Below are 19,647 nucleotides of genomic sequence, written 5' to 3'. Positions count from 1 at the left end.
ATTTAGGTATTAAAAATCCGACATTTATAATATAAAATAGATAATTGTTAATATTTGATAATAATCTGGATAGTAATTAAAAATTGTTGATTATAGACATAATTATCAATTTTTCAGTTCAGAGTTAAATTAAATATTGGAATATTATCAAAATTTAATAATTACCAGAAAAATTATTAAAAATGCTGAATCTAGAGGCAATATTTTATATATTCAACTTTATTTTATTTACTTTAAAGTTCAGTGTTAGTAAATAGTAGTCAAAATTGGTATATTATTTATTTTAAAACTCGATTACAGACAATTTCAAAAGTTTAGTCATAAGGTAATAAAGTAAAATAGGTCATAAGGGAAATCGGTCATATTATAATTCAGACATTAGATAATTTTGTCATCAGGTAATTTGGTCATAAGGTTAAGTTGGTCCCAAAGTCATAAGATAAAATTGTCATAAGTTCAAAAGGTAAATCGGTAATAAAGTCATAAGATCAAATCGGTCATACGGTAAATTCAGTGATTAGGTCATTTTATGGAGGTATCCTGCTTTCAAATGGGTCACACCGTATATCAATTCGCATTTTGGATATGCTGAACATACATACATACATTTTTTTATTTTACAAAAAATTAAAAAACGTAAAAATTTGTTTTTATTTAATTCAAATCTGTATTTTACCATTTTTTTTCTATTTCTTTTTCTGTAATTTCCTGTGTCATTTGAATCATTCTTTTGAAATTTCATAGTACGTATCTAATAATTATAATTAATAATGATTATCTAGGTAATATATAGATAACAAATATTGAAAAGAGATGATTATTAAAATTATTAATTTTTGGATATATTTAAAACTATTAAATTGAGTAAATATAAAAAATTAATAATTATAGAGGTAATAATCATTTTTTTGTATATTCAGAACAATTACTTATCTGATCCGACCTAAAAATTCATGATTAGGTGTAATTATCGAAATTTGAAATATTTAAAACCGTTGCTTATTTATATTTTTTAACAATTTTGATATAATTATCAATCGATAATTATCCCTTGATAATTATTAGTTACAATTTTCAATGAACAACAAAAAAATCTAACGAAACGTCATTCTTAAATGAAAGAATGTTGAATAATTCGTTTCAATCCAGTGCAGCTGTAATAATGGCAGCAATTTACTTTAAAAAGCATAATACGTTTTTCCTTTTCGCAAACAATTTTCCTGATAGACTCTGCCCTCAGATATTTCATTTGTCGGTATTTGTGATTTTTTTTTTGTGCCGGTATCAGCGTCGAGAGATTTGTCCGGATTTTCTGGCTGGTGCGGCAAAGCTCAAATTTGTTTTATCGCAGTATTTCGGTAAAAATGTGATATTCTTGTTTGTTTAGGTTCCCTGCTTGTCCGCAAACCTTTCCTACCGATATTACTGATAATGTTTATTAAACCGGACACACAACCGATAAAGTTATTTTACATTTTCACACAGCCGTACCGACCATGTTTTTCTCGTAACGTGATCGATTTTCCATCGCAATTACTTTATAATTCGATTTTAAACACACATTACATACATGCTGTACGTTCGATCCATCATTTTTGCTGCATTAAAACGACGTATCAATTTCTTGGCAATAAAGTTGTGACGTAAGCAGCGGTACTTTTAAGGATCTATCACGCTGATTAGACGGTTGCATTTCGTTGCATCTTTTCAATAAAATCGCTCCTTTGAAGGTGCCAAAGCGTAGCCGACAGTTTCCGAATCAATCTTCTATTATCTTAGAAAAAAATAGGACAAAACCTGACGGTAATAGTGCCACTGCGATAAATTTAATCTATTGTCGTTACGGAGTGTATGCCACGAATAAATTCCAAATATTCCGTTGTGTTTTTCCAATTGGATTAATAATTTATTTGAAATAAACGGACGAGTGGCTTAAGTTTATCGTGTGCTTGAAACTTGTGAATTTTATATGCGACCGTGTTAAAAATTCATGAAACGTGAGTTGCTGTTTGGTCGATAGGAAGATGGACATTTTTCACATCAAAAGAAATGTGGTGTTAGTATAAAAGGAAAAAGTAAATGTTTTAATTTATTAAACTAGTTTCTCTGTCTTTTTCCATTTAGGTATTTCTTCGAGCAATTTGGGGATTATTATTATTTTAACTTACGAAAAATGTTAATATTAATATTTTTATTTCAGCAATTTCATTCTTATTTTAATTTTAAAATATATAATAATATAATTGTTAAAATTAAATTGTGTATTATATTATGAATGTATAATAGATTTATTTATTCATTCATATTCAATATTTACATTTTAAAATCAAAATAATATTAATTAAGATTAACTTAATATTTGCCATTTAAATAATCGTTTCGTATATTATACAATTTCAACATTACAGGGAGAATATTTTCTGAATAACTAATGCATAAAAAATTAGTTCATAAATTGCCATTTTAGTGGCATGTCTGATTAGACATTTGGTCAGTTGTTCGTTGGGTATAATTCAGGTAACTGACGACTAAGTAATTGGGTCATTACGGAATTTTAGTAAATTTTTACATTTTTAATAACTTTTTAGGACTGAAGAAAATTTTTACATTTTTGATGAAATTTTTGACGTATTTTTTATTTTTTTGAGATTTTAATTACATTCTAGATTTTTAATGATTTTTCGGGATTTTAGTAATTTTTTACATTCCTAGTTATAATTTATTTACTAAATGTGTAAAAACCACTAAAGATTTTTAGTTGTTGTTTTTATAAAAGCTGTGGATTCTCCAAATTCTTAAATTACTCTAATTTCTCCAACTGAATTGAACTTTCCCAACATGGAAAAAATTCATAATTTTAATTATTTTTTGTCATTTAGTTAGTCAATCTTTAGGTCATAAGGTAAATTTTGTCATAGGGTAAAATTGGTCTTAAGGTCATAAGGTAAAATTGATCATTTATACGTTTTTAGTAACTTTTTTGGATGGTAGTAAATTTTTACATTTTTGATGACATTCTTGACGTATTAATGATTTTTTTGGTATTTTAATTACATTTCAGATTTTTAATGATTTTCGAGATTTTGGTAATTTTTTACATTATTAGTAATAATTTATTTACAAAATTCCTAAAAAGATTTTTAGTTATTGTTTTTATAATAGCTGTAGTTTCTCCAAATTCTTAAATTACTCTAATTTCTACAATTTTTGAACTTTCCCAACTTGGAGAAAATTGATAATTTTAATTATTTTTTGCCATTTAGTTAGTCAATCTTTGGGTAATTCCGTCATAAGGTAAATTTTGTCTTAAGGTAAAATTGGTCATCAGGTCATAAGGTGATCATTTATACGTTTTTAGTAACTTTTTTGGATTGAAAAAAATTTTTACATTTTTGATAAAATTTTTGACGTTTTTTGTTTTTTTTTTTTTTTTGAGATTTTAATTACATTCTAGATTTTTAATTATTTTTCGGGATTTTAGTAATTTTTTATATTCCTAGTAATAATTTATTTACTAAATGTGTAAAAATCACTAAAGATTTTTGGTGACTATTTTTATAAAAGCTGTAGATTCTCCAAATTCCTGAACTTTCCCAACTTGGAGAAAATTGATAATTTTAATTTTTTTTTTTATTTAGTTATTCGATCATTAAGTAATTCAGTCATAAGATAAATTTTGTCATAAGATAAAATTGGTCGTAAGGTCATAAAGTAAAATCGGTCATTTTTACGTTTTTAGTAACTTTTTTGGATTGAAGGAACTTTTTATATTTTTGATAACATTTTTGATGTTTTAATGAGTTTTTTTTGGATTTTAATTACAATCTAGATTTTTAATGATTTTTCGGAATTTTAGTAGTTTTTTATATTCCTCGTAATAATTTATTTACTAAATTCGTAAAAAATCAATAAAGATTTTTACTGATTGTTATTATAAAAGCTGTAGTTTCTCCATATTCTTAAGTTACTCCAATTCTTGAACTTTCTCAACTTGGAGAAAATTGATAATTTTAGTTATTTTTCGTCATTTAGTTATTCAATCATAAATTAAATTTTGTCATAAGGTAAAATTGGTCATAAGGCCATAAAATAAAATAGGTCATAAGATCATACAGTAAAATAAGTTATAAGGTAAAATGGGTCATATGGCAATTGGGTCATTAGATAATTCTGTCATTAGGTAATTCGGTCATAAGATCATATGGTTAAATTGGTCATAAGGTAAAATGTGTCATTTTATTTTATTTTCTGTAATATTAATTATTTTCTTGAATATTGTATGAATTTCTCTCCATTAATAATATATTTTATATTTTCTTTGCAATTTTAATTATTTTTTTGAATAAATGTTTAAAAAATTTTAAAGATATATATATATATATATATATATATATATATATATATATATATATATATATATCTATATATATATGTTTATAAAATTTTAAAGATTTATATAAAAACATTTTTTTTTGAGAAATATTTTAAAATATTAATTAAATTTTATATAATTTTTTATTGATAAATGTACATATTAGATAGTGAAATATTTATTTTTTAGATTTAATATGAATATTTAATACATAAATTTATAGTTTTTGAAATTTTTTAGATTTCACATGTCTATCAATGGTTTTATAGATATATTTATTCTTTTACTTGTGTGCTTAGATCTCCATCTAATAAAATGGCGAATGCGCCAGTTTGTTACCCTTTTTTAAAATTATTTTCATCTAATCAAAATTAACGTGTACTTTGCACATTTTTTTAAAAAAATCATCTTTCTTAAGATATCACCGTACGCAAATAAATGTAAATTTCACCCAGAAACTCCATGAATAATATAGCACGGCTCGTTGAAGTTTTTGTCAAGAACGGCGACGTTCGTAGGTCGCGTATATGAATTTATGTAGGTCGCATCAACAACGGCACACCTTTCTTGGAAAGGCAACATACAATCTCGATAGGGCTTTCATCTTTGTTCCCCGGCTCATATGTGTCCGCCACCGGGAAGCCATTTATCGCTACCTCGCCTTCGGGCCACGATCAATTAACATAATTAAGGCGGCCCTCCACGTCGACGTCTTCATCTAATTTAAGCGACGAAAATTGAAACGTACACAACCTAATTTCGTCGAAATGCACCCGAATTCATAACTAAATTGCTTCACCTGCGAAAGATTTTCGAAACGTATTTTCAAAGGCTGTTCGGCAAAAGGGCGGAATTTACACCGTGTACAGCTCACAAACAGATGCGGGTCGCGTCAAATACTGAGTACGAATTCAATTAATTTTGTGTTATTGTTCAATGAGCTCTGAAATTCTTTTTTATTTTTTTTTTCACGTTTCTAATAACAAAAGCCTTTGTAAAGCCCGTAATTAATTAATTATGCAGTCGTTATGTATGAAATTATTTAAATATTCATTGTCCAGTTTTTAATTTTTGTACTAAAACAATAAAATAATCGTTTTATTAATTTAAAAACTATAATGATGACCGATAAGTAATTAATAGTTGGATCTTCCAACATAAAAAGCAACAAATTGCAGTCAGATAAAATATTTACAAGTTATCATTATCTAATCGATATGTCGATCGTGTTCAATGCATTGCTCACACGTGCTGCTAGTTCTTTGTATACTCAGTGACGGAAAAAAGAATACACAGATCTTGAGGTCAGATTTCATTGATTTTTGGCATACAATTTAGGGTAATAGAAGTTAATAAATGATTAGAAATTTAGTCCAAAATGTTGAGTATAAAAATCATAATCATTTTTTTACACTAACAATAATTTGGACGATGATCCAGATTCCTTGGTATTGATCTAATGAGATGATCAACTTCTTCTTGAAGTTTCTCATACCATGCCACCTCTGCTTGAACCTGGAAGTTTGTTAAAGTCTGTGGGGTGAGGGCTGAATTTCAGTTTTTTGTCTATTATATTCTACATGTGTTTATTCGGTGATAAACCCGGAGATGTTGGTGATCATGGCAACAAATTTGCATCTGAATGCTGGAAACATCCAAAAATAACCCTTGCAATATATGATGGCGCATTATCCTTTTGGAAAACTGGATTTTGAAGGGTTGAAGGGTAAATGAGCAAACGAGATTCCACAATTTTTTGTGAGTTGCTTAAATTATCTTTAATGAAGAGACAGTTATTTATTATTGTTCTAGGGACAAACCTTCCCACAAAAAAATGTGGATTATCAGGTATGATCAAACAAAATTGTGACTCATTTCTGAAAATATTTTATTTCACTCCACATTCCAAAGATGGCGATGTCTTTATCACTATGCAGTGTCAGGGGAAGCACAAACTGAGAATGGCAAGAAAAAGGAAGAAGCCTTTTTTCTTCTGTAAACTACAGATTGGCAATTGAACAAGTGGTCACCAAGAGACTTCGATAAGTTAAAGTTTCAAAATGACAATTTTATTTCACTCTATATTCCAAAGATGGCATTGTCTGTATCACTATGCAGTGACAGGGAAGCACAAACTGGGAATTGTAAGAAAAAGGAAGAAGCCTTCTTTCTTCTGTAAACTACAGATTGGCAATTGCACAAGTGGTCACCAAGAGACTTCGATAAGTTAAAGTTTCAAAATGACAATTTTATTTCACTCTACATTCCAAAGATGGCGTTGTCTGTGTCACTATGCAGTGTCAGGGGAAGCACAAACTGGGAATGGTAAGAAAAAGGAAGAAGCCTTCTTTCTTTTGTAAACTACAGATTGGCAATTGCACAAGTGGTCACCAAGAGACTTCGATAAGTTAAAGTTTCAAAATGACAATTTTATTTCACTCTACATTCCAAAGATGGCGTTGTCTGTGTCACTATGCAGTGTCAGGGGAAGCACAAACTGGGAATGGTAAGAAAAAGGAAGAAGCCTTCTTTCTTCTGTAAACTACAGATTGGCAATTGCACAAGTGGTCACCAAGAGATTTCGATAAGTTAAAGTTTCAAAATGACAATTTTATTTCACTCTACATTCCAAAGATGACGTTGTCTGTGTCACTATGCAGTGTCAGGGGAAGCACAAACTGGGAATGGTAAGAAAAAGGAAGAAGCCTTCTTTCTTCTGTAAACTACAGATTGGCAATTGCACAAGTGGTCACCAAGAGATTTCGATAAGTTAAAGTTTCAAAATGACAATTTTATTTCACTCCACATTCCAAAGATGGCGATGTCTGTATTACTATGCAGTGTCAGGGGAAGCACAAACTGGGAATTGTAAGAAAAAGGAAGAAGCCTTCTTTCTTCTGTAAACTACAGATTGGCAATTGCACAAGTGGTCACCAAGAGACTTCGATAAGTTAAAGTTTCAAAATGACAATTTTATTTCACTCTACATTCCAAAGATGGCGTTGTCTGTATCACTATGCAGTGTCAGGGGAAGCACAAACTGGGAATGGTAAGAAAAAGGAAGAAGCCTTCTTTCTTCTGTAAACTACAGATTGGCAATTGAACAAGTGGTCACCAAGAGACTTCGATAAGTTAAAGTTTCAAAATGACAATTTTATTTCACTCTATATTCCAAAGATGGCATTGTCTGTATCACTATGCAGTGACAGGGAAGCACAAACTGGGAATGGTAAGAAAAAGTAAGAAGCATTCTTTCTTCCGTAAACTACAGATTAGCAATTGCACAAGTGGTCACCAAGAGACTTCGTTAAGTTAAAGTTACAAAATGACAATTTTATTTCACTCTACATTCCAAAGATGGCGTTGTCTGTATCACTATGCAGTGTCAGGGGAAGCACAAACTGGGAATTGTAAGAAAAAGGAAGAAGCCTTCTTTCTTCTGTAAACTACAGATTGGCAATGGCACAAGTGGTCACCAAGAGCCTTCGTTAAGTTAAAGTTCGAAAATGACAATTTTATTTCACTCTACATTCCAAAGATGGCGTTGTCTGTATCACTATGCAGTGTCAGGGGAAGCACAAACTGGGAATGGTAAGAAAAAGGAAGAAGCCTTCTTTCTTCTGTAAACTACAGATTGGCAATTGCACAAGTGGTCACCAAGAGACTTCGATAAGTTAAAGTTTCAAAATGACAATTTTATTTCACTCTACATTCCAAAGATGGCGTTATCTGTATCACTATGCGGTGTCAGGGGAAGCACAAGCTGGGAATGGTAAGAAAAAGGAAGAAGCCTTCTTTCTTCTGTAAACTACAGATTGGCAATTACACAAGTGGTCACCAAGAGCCTTCGTTAAGTTAAAGTTCGAAAGTGACAATTTTATTTCACTCTACATTCCAAAGATGGCATTGTCTGTATCACTATGCAGTGTCAGGGGAAGCACAAACTGGGAATGGTAAGAAAAAGGAAGAAGCCTTCTTTTTTCTGTAAACTACAGATTGGCAATTGCACAAGTGGTCACCAAGAGACTTCGATAAGTTAAAGTTTCAAAATGACAATTTTATTTCACTCTACATTCCAAAGATGGCGTTGTCTGTGTCACTATGCAGTGTCAGGGGAAGCACAAACTGGGAATGGTAAGAAAAAGGAAGAAGCCTTCTTTCTTCTGTAAACTACAGATTGGCAATTGCACAAGAGGTCACCAAGAGACTTCGATAAGTTAAAGTTTCAAAATGACAATTTTATTTCATTCTACATTCCAAAGATGGCGTTGTCTGTGTCACTATGCAGTGTCAGGGGAAGCACAAACTGGGAATGGTAAGAAAAAGGAAGAAGCCTTCTTTCTTCTGTAAACTACAGATTGGCAATTGAACAAGTGGTCATCAAGAAACTTCGATAAGTTAAAGTTTCAAAATGGCAATTTTATTTCACTCTACATTCCAAAGATGGCGTTGTCTGTGTCACTATGCAGTGTCAGTGGAAGCACAAACTGGGAATGGTAAGAAAAAGGAAGAAGCCTTCTTTCTTCTGTAAACTACAGATTGGCAATGGCACAAGTGGTCACCAAGAGCCTTCGTTAAGTTAAAGTTCGAAAATGACAATTTTATTTCACTCTACATTCCAAAGATGGCGTTGTCTGTATCACTATGCAGTGTCAGGGGAAGCACAAACTGGGAATGGTAAGAAAAAGGAAGAAGCCTTCTTTCTTCTGTAAACTACAGATTGGCAATTGCACAAGTGGTCACCAAGAGACTTCGATAAGTTAAAGTTTCAAAATGACAATTTTATTTCACTCTACATTCCAAAGATGGCGTTATCTGTATCACTATGCGGTGTCAGGGGAAGCACAAGCTGGGAATGGTAAGAAAAAGGAAGAAGCCTTCTTTCTTCTGTAAACTACAGATTGGCAATTGCACAAGAGGTCACCAAGAGACTTCGATAAGTTAAAGTTTCAAAATGACAATTTTATTTCATTCTACATTCCAAAGATGGCGTTGTCTGTGTCACTATGCAGTGTCAGGGGAAGCACAAACTGGGAATGGTAAGAAAAAGGAAGAAGCCTTCTTTCTTCTGTAAACTACAGATTGGCAATTGAACAAGTGGTCATCAAGAAACTTCGATAAGTTAAAGTTTCAAAATGGCAATTTTATTTCACTCTACATTCCAAAGATGGCGTTGTCTGTGTCACTATGCAGTGTCAGTGGAAGCACAAACTGGGAATGGTAAGAAAAAGGAAGAAGCCTTCTTTCTTCTGTAAACTACAGATTGGCAATGGCACAAGTGGTCACCAAGAGCCTTCGTTAAGTTAAAGTTCGAAAATGACAATTTTATTTCACTCTACATTCCAAAGATGGCGTTGTCTGTATCACTATGCAGTGTCAGGGGAAGCACAAACTGGGAATGGTAAGAAAAAGGAAGAAGCCTTCTTTCTTCTGTAAACTACAGATTGGCAATTGCACAAGTGGTCACCAAGAGACTTCGATAAGTTAAAGTTTCAAAATGACAATTTTATTTCATTCTACATTCCAAAGATGGCGTTGTCTGTGTCACTATGCAGTGTCAGGGGAAGCACAAACTGGGAATTATAAGAAAAAGGAAGAAACCTTCTTTCTTCTGTAAACTACAGATTGGCAATTACACAAGTGGTCACCAAGAACCTTCGTTAAGTTAAAGTTCGAAAATGACAATTTTATTTCACTCTACATTCCAAAGATGACGTTGTCTGTGTCACTATGCAGTGTCAGGGGAAGCACAAACTGGGAATGGTAAGAAAAAGGAAGAAGCCTTCTTTCTTCTGTAATTGGCAATTGAACAAGTGGTTACCAAGAGACTTCGTTAAGTTAAAGTTCTAAAACGATGATGCAAAATTTAATGGATTAAGGTCTGGTGACCTTGGAGGCCCATTTATAAGAGGCCAAACCATTTTAGATTTTATCTGGATTTTGTTCCACCTGCTCCCCCTTTTGACCATCTATTTTAAAAACACTTTGTATAATATGCCACTAATTTATTAATGTACTAGAACAATAAAATAATCATGTATTCAATAATACAACATAATGAACATCTGATAAGTCACAATAACCAATATAAAAGCTAACAAATTTTATAGCCAAATAAAAAACCCACCACTGCTACTTACGTAGTGGCAATTCTTTGTATATTACATTACATTTTCTTTTGAATATTCGAACGACTCAAAACTTCCACTGATCACAAATCGATGCGTTATGTTTATATGGCAAATTAAGCTAAAGGAAAAATAAAACGGCGGCCTCAGAAGACCGATAAACATGAAGGAACTAAATTTGTTTGGAAAAGTCTATTGTACATTTCGACCGAAGCAGCCACTAAAACTTTTGTTCCGAGTTATTGTTCCATATTTTTCCCTTTTTATTCATGTTAATCTTATTTGTTTTCCATTCGATTTAAAAAAATCCTCCAGGCCGAACGGGGGTGATTTCGTGTCGGCAATAAAAAGTGTGCATTAGGGCGGATTACCGAAATGTTTTATTATCAAATTAACGGCATGGCCCTTGTTAAATGGCGAACCAAAGTTGTGCGATGCAATGGAGTGCGAAGTTAACTTTGTAGCTAATAAGCTTTAAAATAGTTACTTTGCTGTGTGGTTTTCGTTAGAGAACATTTCGCTTAGGTGGTGCAAAAGTTCGCGATGCGAATTCCCGGGAATGAAATATGATTTATGTGCGACCGATTCACCACGTGAAACTTAAAATGTAACGTTAATACGACGGTTGTGGCGCAAAATTAAATTTGTCTTATTCAATTTTATGTTGTGCAATGAAATTTTTATTTAGTTTTCAGCAGTAAACGCGTTGTATTTCTTACGTTCTGCAGATGAAAATATAATTTAATAACACTTGAAAATATAACTTATGAAGTCTTTCTCTGTAATATTTAAATTTAGTAAAACATATATGGCGTTCGAATAAAAATTACAAAGTTATTGATATTTTAAGAAGTACAAAATTAAACATAAATAAAAACACTCTGTATAATAGTTGGGAGCACGAACAACGGTCGTTTGTTATGCCAAAAATGAGGTTTTCAGCTTCAAAATTTGTTGCCTTACAGACATTTTAATTAGACCATCAATCTCTTTAATTTTTTGGAAAAAAGCCCTGTTATTTATAATTACATGTAGAAATTAAAAATCCAAAAATATACAGGGTGTTCCATTGGCGAAAGCAAAATCGAAATTTAGTTCAAAATAATTTCAAAAATTAGTTGAAGTCAACATAATGGCTATAAAAATTTCAAATCAATAACTTTTTCTGTTCTCCTTCTAATGAATAAATTAGATAATCACCCTGTATATGCAGAAATATTTTATTCGAAAATTTTAAAATATCTCGAATAAAAAGCATTGTACACAAAAACAAAATTTACCCATAAAATGGGATAAAGTTGTTACCCCTTGTTATGTCTGAGAGGAAGAGAAATGAACCTAATTTTAGATATAGAGTATTTCCACCCTAGTTAAATATTGATTATGTGTAATTCCTCATAGAGTCGTTATTTGTTAAGATATTTAAACATGGAATAGACGTTTACTCCCATTTATAGATTTTTAAGAAATTTAAAGACCAATAAGAAACTTCAAAGTTTTTAATCCATAATCAATTATTTTAAGTTACACTAATCAATTAAACACTTGAATCAAAAGCAGAATTGACCGTTTTACCGGATTTTCGTAAAAACTTTTATCGAAAAGCTTTTTTCAGTGGACAAACTTCCATAAAATTCTTAAAATCGCAAACTTATGTCGGTTTAGTGATACAAAAAAGTATGTAATATCGTTTATGCCAAAGAAAAATATGTTTTCAACATACTCTATTCAATTAAAGTTGGGGAAAGTTAAAAAGCAAAGTAAGAAACGTTTCACTAAATTGTACTTAAGAGAAAAAGTTTTGGTAATTTCTTTCGAACGTTACGTTCGGTATTTGTTCATTCTTACTTCGCTGGACTGATGTTTGGACCACATCAATGGGTCGTTTGTTAAGATAAGGGGTTGCAGTTGAATAAATGCATTTTATTGTTCTTAATTAAATAGATTTTGAGATTAAACACTAGTTTAATGGCTAATTAAGTAGTAATTAATGTTTTAGAAGAATTATACACGCTGCAATATCGATTATACTCATGAATGTACCGGTAACTAATGCCCTAATTTATAAAAGTTTTTTCAAATTTCATTAATTAAAATTTCGACCAATAAAAAATTTAAATATTATAAAGTTTATAAATATTTTACTATTTTAATAATTAAAATATAATATTCCAAGCTTAAAATTTATTAAATATTTTAATATCTAGAACAGTGGAGAATAATAAACACAAGGTTATAAAAAATTACTGTGAACTAAAGACAGAAAATGTTTTAATATCATAAAAAAATTTTAATTAAAACAACATTAAAAAGGAATCTATAATTTTATACACATTTAATGAGATAATTCTTGTTACTATTATTTTGACATACAAAACTAAGTGGTGAAAATTTTATTCTATAATTATTTTATTAAAATAGGTGGTCAAAATTTCTTAATATTTAAATAAATTTTTTTCTCTTTAAGAAAATACAGCCCCACAAATTTACATTTCAAAAATTCAATCAAATATATTGATTATAATAATTTTTTATATCAATAATGTGTTGGATCTTCACCATGGTTGGTATTAATCCAATGAAGTGATGATACAAAACTAACTGGAAAACATTTTAATCTATAATTATTTTATTAAATTATGTATTTAATATTTAAATATTTTTTTTTCTTCTGAAGAAAATACAGCTAATATATATATATATATATATATATATATATATGAGATGATCAACTTCTTCCTAAAGTGTCTCTTTACTTGAGTCTGAAAGCCATTTTATATTCTAATCTGAATTAGTATATACATCAAATTTTTTTAAAAATAGACTACTTTTTTTCTTCTGAAGAAAATACAGCTAATATATATATATATATATATATATATATATATATATATATATGAGATGATCAACTTCTTCCTAAAGTGTCTCGTTACTTGAGTCTGAAAGCCATTTTATATTCTAATCTGAATTAGTATATACATCAAATTTTTTTAAAAATAGACTACTAAATTTAAAATTTGAAAGGACATGGAACTCATCCAATAATGAAGAATATCTAAATACAATTTCTTCTACAGTTTGTTTCTAAAATAGATGGTCAAAATTTGAAAAAAGATGGAACACATCCAATAATGGAGAATATCTAAATACAATTCCTTCTACAGTTTCTCCTGAAAAATATACAGTTACTCAAATTTAATTTTCAAAATTTGTTTTTTTTCCTACTTTTGTAACCTTTGGATCAAATGTACGACCAAATTTTGTATCTGTATAATGATACAGTAGGTGGGGATTCTCCTGTTTTTTTTGCCTTATTTTCTACACCATTGAATTTTTTTATAATTTATTAAGCTTTCTATATACTTTGCACAATTAAAAAAGGTATTTTTATGTTATTTTAAAGCAAAGTTAAATGTTAAGAATATAAATAGCTTTCCCCAACATCTGATAATAATGAAATACTGTGGACACTGTGCCGTTTTGTTTCAATAAAATTTTAACCATTGTAACTGTTCGTTATGTCCATACACCTGTTATTTATCGTTGACCGGCTTCCCCGAGACAACAACGTATCCTTGTATCAATTTTCACTGAAAATTTCCCTCGTAAATTCCAACTTGATATTTTCCGCATCTGGAAAGTCCTGAAAAATCAAGGCTAATTGCGGCGAATTTGACCCACTTCCGCTTCAACTGCTGCGAAAACTGTGAAAACAAGTGTGTGTAATAAATGTGACATACGTAATTTCATTACGGCTAATGCATTTTTCCGCCGTAATGTTTGTGTGTTGTGGCACGTTTTTTTTTTTTTCGAGTTTCCTGTTGCGAAGGTCGAACCGTTGAAGTTTGGAAAATACGTATTTCATTATCGGTTCCGCAACATTGGCATTGGATTTAAAGTTTATAGTGCGCTTAATTTTAAAAGTTGTCGCACTATACGGAAATAATTCCTCGGGACGCACGGCAGACTTTAATAGGGAGTAAAGGCCCCATAAAACTCAAGTTAAGTATGAAACTTTAAGATATTCTGACGTCAATTTTTATACTCTTTTCGAAGTGCTGTTATATTAAATCATATACACAAACCAGTATACGTTTTACAGCATCCCAATAAAAATATAATACCGTATCTAAAATTTTAAATAAACACAATTTAGTGCGGAACAACAAAATTGGACGTGTGCCCCGAAGTTTTCCGTGTTTATTTTTGGAGTGAGTGTATGAAAGTTCCTACAACTAACACTGGTAGTTTTAATTGTTTTCGAAAACTTTTCATTGTGTTTACGAAGCCGGATTTCGTTTCTTTTTGTCCCGGCACTTTTACAGGACTGCAGCAAGCAGCAATGCAACTTTTATATCAGATTTTGTCTCTTCAAGTTTAATTGTTTGTCAATCTGTTGCTCCAGTTTGTTCCTTTGCTTTAATAAAATAAATTGATAGCAATACGTTGTTGGGTTTTATGTTTTTACCCTCTAATTGAGGTCCTTAACTCAGTAATGGACTTCTCGGTCCTGTTTATCTCCGGTTTGTTTGTATAAGCACAATTAAACTACATCTCTCAGTGTAGCACATTATTTAAATTTATGGTGGATGCGCAGCCTCGTCCGTCACACTAATGCGACCATGTTAATATGTTGTTCCAGATCGTGTATCGCAGTTCGTCGGCCGCCGCACGGATGCCGCGTTTGATTTGATGGTGCCGTGGGCACCTGGTGCCATGCCTCGTTGAGCAGGCTGTCATGGCAGGCCCGCCGCTGCTGGGGTTGCTGGCCTGCGTCCTTGTCGTCTCACCACCGGCTTCCACGTCGACCGCCGCCACCCACCTCCAACCGTCCGCGGTCCCACTCCTCGTCGTGTCCGAGGCCTGTTTTTATCCCCTCGACATGGAGTATGTGGAGAAGGAGCTGACTGCCTACAACCTGACGTTCGATATCCTTCCAGATGACGGTAAGATTAATTACGCTAAAGGGTCACTTTTTATTAATATTATTGTAATTCTTAACTGAAATAATTTTAATTTATGAAATTTAAAGTTAAAAAAATTAAATACAGAAATATTTTATTTATTTTTTAGCAATTTAATTAATATAATTTTAAGAAATTTTTAAATTTCTGAATTTCTTATACACTATGTACATTTTATACATTTTATATTTTGTACATCTTATGAATCATATATATCTTGTATATTGTATAAATCTTACATATCTTATATGTTATACATCTTATACGTCTTATACATTTTATACACTTTTTACATCATATACATTTTATATATCTTATGTTTCTTTTATATATTTTGCGAGTTATATATATCTTCTATATCGTATAAACCGTATTCATTTTATACATCTTACACATATTGTCTTATATATTTTTTATACTTTCTACTTCTTTGTCATCTATTACATCTTATACATCTTATACATCTTATACATCTTATACATCTTATACATCGTATCTTATACATCTTATACATTTTATATATTTTATACATTATGAACATCTAATACATCTTTCTTTTCTTTTGAAATCTATGAAATCTAAGAAATCTATGAAATCAATGAAATCTATGAAATCTATAAAATCTATAAAATCTATAAAATCTATAAAATCTATAAAATCTATAAAATCTATAAAATCTATAAAATCTATAAAATCTATAAAATCTATAAAATCTATAAAATCTATAAAATCTATAAAATCTATAAAATCTATAAAATCTATAAAATCTATAAAATCTATAAAATCTATAAAATCTATAAAATCTATAAAATCTATAAAATCTATAAAATCTATAAAATCTATAAAATCTATAAAATCTATAAAATCTATAAAATCTATAAAATCTATAAAATCTATAAAATCTATAAAATCTATAAAATCCATAAAATTTATAAAATTTATAAAATTTATAAAATCCATAAAATCCATAAAATCCATAAAATCCATAAAATCCATAAAATCCATAAAATCCATAAAATCCATAAAATCCATAAAATCCATAAAATCCATAAAATCCATAAAATCCATAAAATCCATAAAATCCATAAAATCCATAAAATCCATAAAATCCATAAAATCCATAAAATCCATAAAATCCATAAAATCCATAAAATCCATAAAATCCATAAAATTCATAAAATCCATAAAATCCATAAAATCCATAAAATCCATAAAATCCATAAAATCCATAAAATCCATAAAATCCATAAAATCCATAAAATCCATAAAATCCATAAAATCCATCTATGAGATATATGGAATCTATAGAATCTATGAAATCTATATTTTACACATTATGTAAATCTAATAAATCTCATGTTTCTTTTGTATATATTGTGAATCATATATATCTTTTATCTCAGGAATTTTATACAGATTTTTAAACATCTTACATATTTTATCTTATATATTTTATACACCTTATATATCTGAATCATACTAATCATACATAATTTTAACATTTTATATATCTTATGAACCTTATGTATCTTATTTCTTATTCTTATTTTTTTACACATTTGGTCCAACTTGACATGTCAGCGATTTTTTAGGTTTATTTTATGTTTTATAATAAATCATCTGACCTAAACTACACAGAAATAATATTAATAAATATAATAATAATATATTAAAATGAATAAAAATGTTTACCGTATTTGTATATCGTAAAAAAGATATTAAAATAGAATTCTTGCGTCGTTGATAAATCGTGTAGTCAACAAGGAAACTAATAAAGTTGTAGAGCGGCTTTATGAATCATATTTAGCAGTGATATATATCGATACGTTGGTGACGTTGATGAATCGTAGTCTGTTTATTACTGAAAGTTTATTCCAACCCGTACACTAAATGCTCAACGCTAAATCCACATTAATCATTCGATTTAACTCTTCAAATTGGTATGTTCATTTTCACCTCTCTGTGCGAACATGTTTTTATAATCACTCAAATAATTATCAATGTTTGATCAACGGTCAAACGCATGTATGTATAAACTAAACAGAATTTGATCCAATTTGGCTCCATAAACTGTTACAAAGAGGCATTACTAAAAGCTGCAACAGCGAACTGAACAATTGATAACATTCGTTTTGTATTTTTTGCGTGTTGGAAGATTTATTTCAACGACGGAATTATACAAAATCGATGTGTGTGTGTACCTGTGTTAATAATAAAACAAATGGAATAAATAATTTTAATGTTTTTAAACTCGTGGCTTGCACAAACAATTTATCGGCGTTTAAAAAAAAACGATATTAAATTTTCATAAATGAATGACCGGGACAAAATTATACAAAAACAGAAGACAATGCGGGGCAGAAGCGTTCCCATAAATTCCCGAGTGTTTCAATTATCCCGACCCCGAAAGCCGAATAAATAAAATATTTAAAATGGAGGATCGAGTGAACATTACAGTTTTTTTTCTTCTCCTCCGGCCGGGCCTCCCTCTAGGCGAAGTAATACGCCATGATTTAGCGGCTGCGTCTCAGAAACAACTGACCAAAATCCATATTTATGAATTTCGATGTTTCAATAGGGCGACGGCAGTTATTCGAAGTTTATGCGTTTTGTTTCGGTACGGGGGCCCGTTCCGTTTTTCGATAACGTTCCGCATAAAAATGTACCGGAGCCGGGCCGGATTATTTATTCGTGTCGGCATTAGTTTGTTAGCGACGGCCGTAAAACATGACAGAAGGACGAAATCGGGCACGGTTTCACGGAAATTACGACTCCCGACAACTTTGATTATAATCTGGATGCGCCTTTGAGTCCTGTACATTTTAATGCTTTTAAACTTTTCAGATTTTATTTTTCGAGGCTTTTAATTTCTGCGAAATTGGAATTACAAAGTTCTGTCTGTGGTTTATGCTTACTGTACTGTTCATAAAATTTAACAGCAACTGTGCCGCTTTGTGGAACAACATCAACAAAGGATAGAGCAAACTCTAGCTTAGTCTCTATTTAATATTATTACATTGTGTAATTAGAGGGAACGAGGTATAAAAATTTAATTAAAATGAAACAATAACTAAATACACTTACACTGCGTAGTGGAGAATGTTATATTATATTGCAGTGGAAAAAGTAAAATAAAAATAGAACAATGAAATTATGTACTAAAAATATTGTAGTGTATGTTTTACATGGAAAAATCATAAATGCGGTTTATTAACATGCTTTAAACAAATGAAATAGTAGAATTTTGTTACACATTATTTACTTAACGAGCAGTTAATTAATTAATTTTATTTTCAAAGTTAATTGACTGCTCCATTAAATTATGTTATAATAAGTCACTAATCAAATAAATTCAAATAGTAAATATTTAGCCTATTTTATATAATGTACAGTCTGTCCGTAATTGGTTGTTTTCGTCCTTTCTGATTATTTTCAGATCATATAGAAAAATTGACAAATGTATCTATAATAAAATCTATGAAATCTTTGGAATCTAAAAAATCTATAAAATCTATAAAATCTATAAAATCTATAAAATCTATAAAATCTATAAAATCTATAAAATCTATAAAGTCTGTAAAATCTGTAAAATCTATAAAATCTAAAAAATCTATAAAATCTATAAAATCTATAAAATCTATAAAATCTATAAAATCTATAAAATCTATAAAATCTATAAAATCTATAAAATCTATAAAATCTATAAAATCTATAAAATCTATAAAATCTATAAAATCTATAAAATCTATAAAATCTATAAAATCTATAAAATCTATAAAATCTATAAAATCTATAAAATCTAATCTATAAAATCTATAAAATCTATAAAATCTATAAAATCTATAAAATCTATAAAATCTATAAAATCTATAAAATCTATAAAATCTATAAAATCTATAAAATCTATAAAATCTATAAAATCTATAAAATCTATAAAATCTATAAAATCTATAAAATCTATAAAATCTATAAAATCTATAAAATCTATAAAATCTATAAAATCTATAAAATCTATAAAATCTATAAAATCTATAAAATCTATAAAATCTATAAAATCTATAAAATCTATAAAATCTATAAAATCTATAAAATCTATAAAATCTATAAAATCTATAAAATCTATAAAATCTATAAAATCTATAAAATCTATAAAATCTATAAAATCTATAAAATCTATAAAATC

The 19,647-nt window shown here is 29.5% G+C and overlaps 1 protein-coding gene across 1 annotated transcript in view; it reads left to right on the top strand.

Moving 5' to 3' along the window:
• Window positions 1-19,647, top strand: part of LOC109600478 (retinal guanylyl cyclase 2) — a 176,264-nt gene that overhangs the window by 9,470 nt on the left and 147,147 nt on the right. Inside the window, exon 2 of the mRNA XM_049966423.1 lies at window positions 15,203-15,446. Within this exon, the coding sequence (XP_049822380.1) occupies window positions 15,203-15,446 (244 nt within the window). The remainder of the gene's footprint in view (window positions 1-15,202; window positions 15,447-19,647) is intronic.

Source organism: Aethina tumida, chromosome 4, assembly GCF_024364675.1.
Source record: "Aethina tumida isolate Nest 87 chromosome 4, icAetTumi1.1, whole genome shotgun sequence".
In the NCBI taxonomy this organism is placed as follows: Eukaryota; Metazoa; Arthropoda; class Insecta; order Coleoptera; family Nitidulidae; genus Aethina; species Aethina tumida.
The sequence above is the reverse complement of the archived record's forward strand: the minus strand, read 5'-3'. Positions and strand labels throughout refer to the sequence as shown.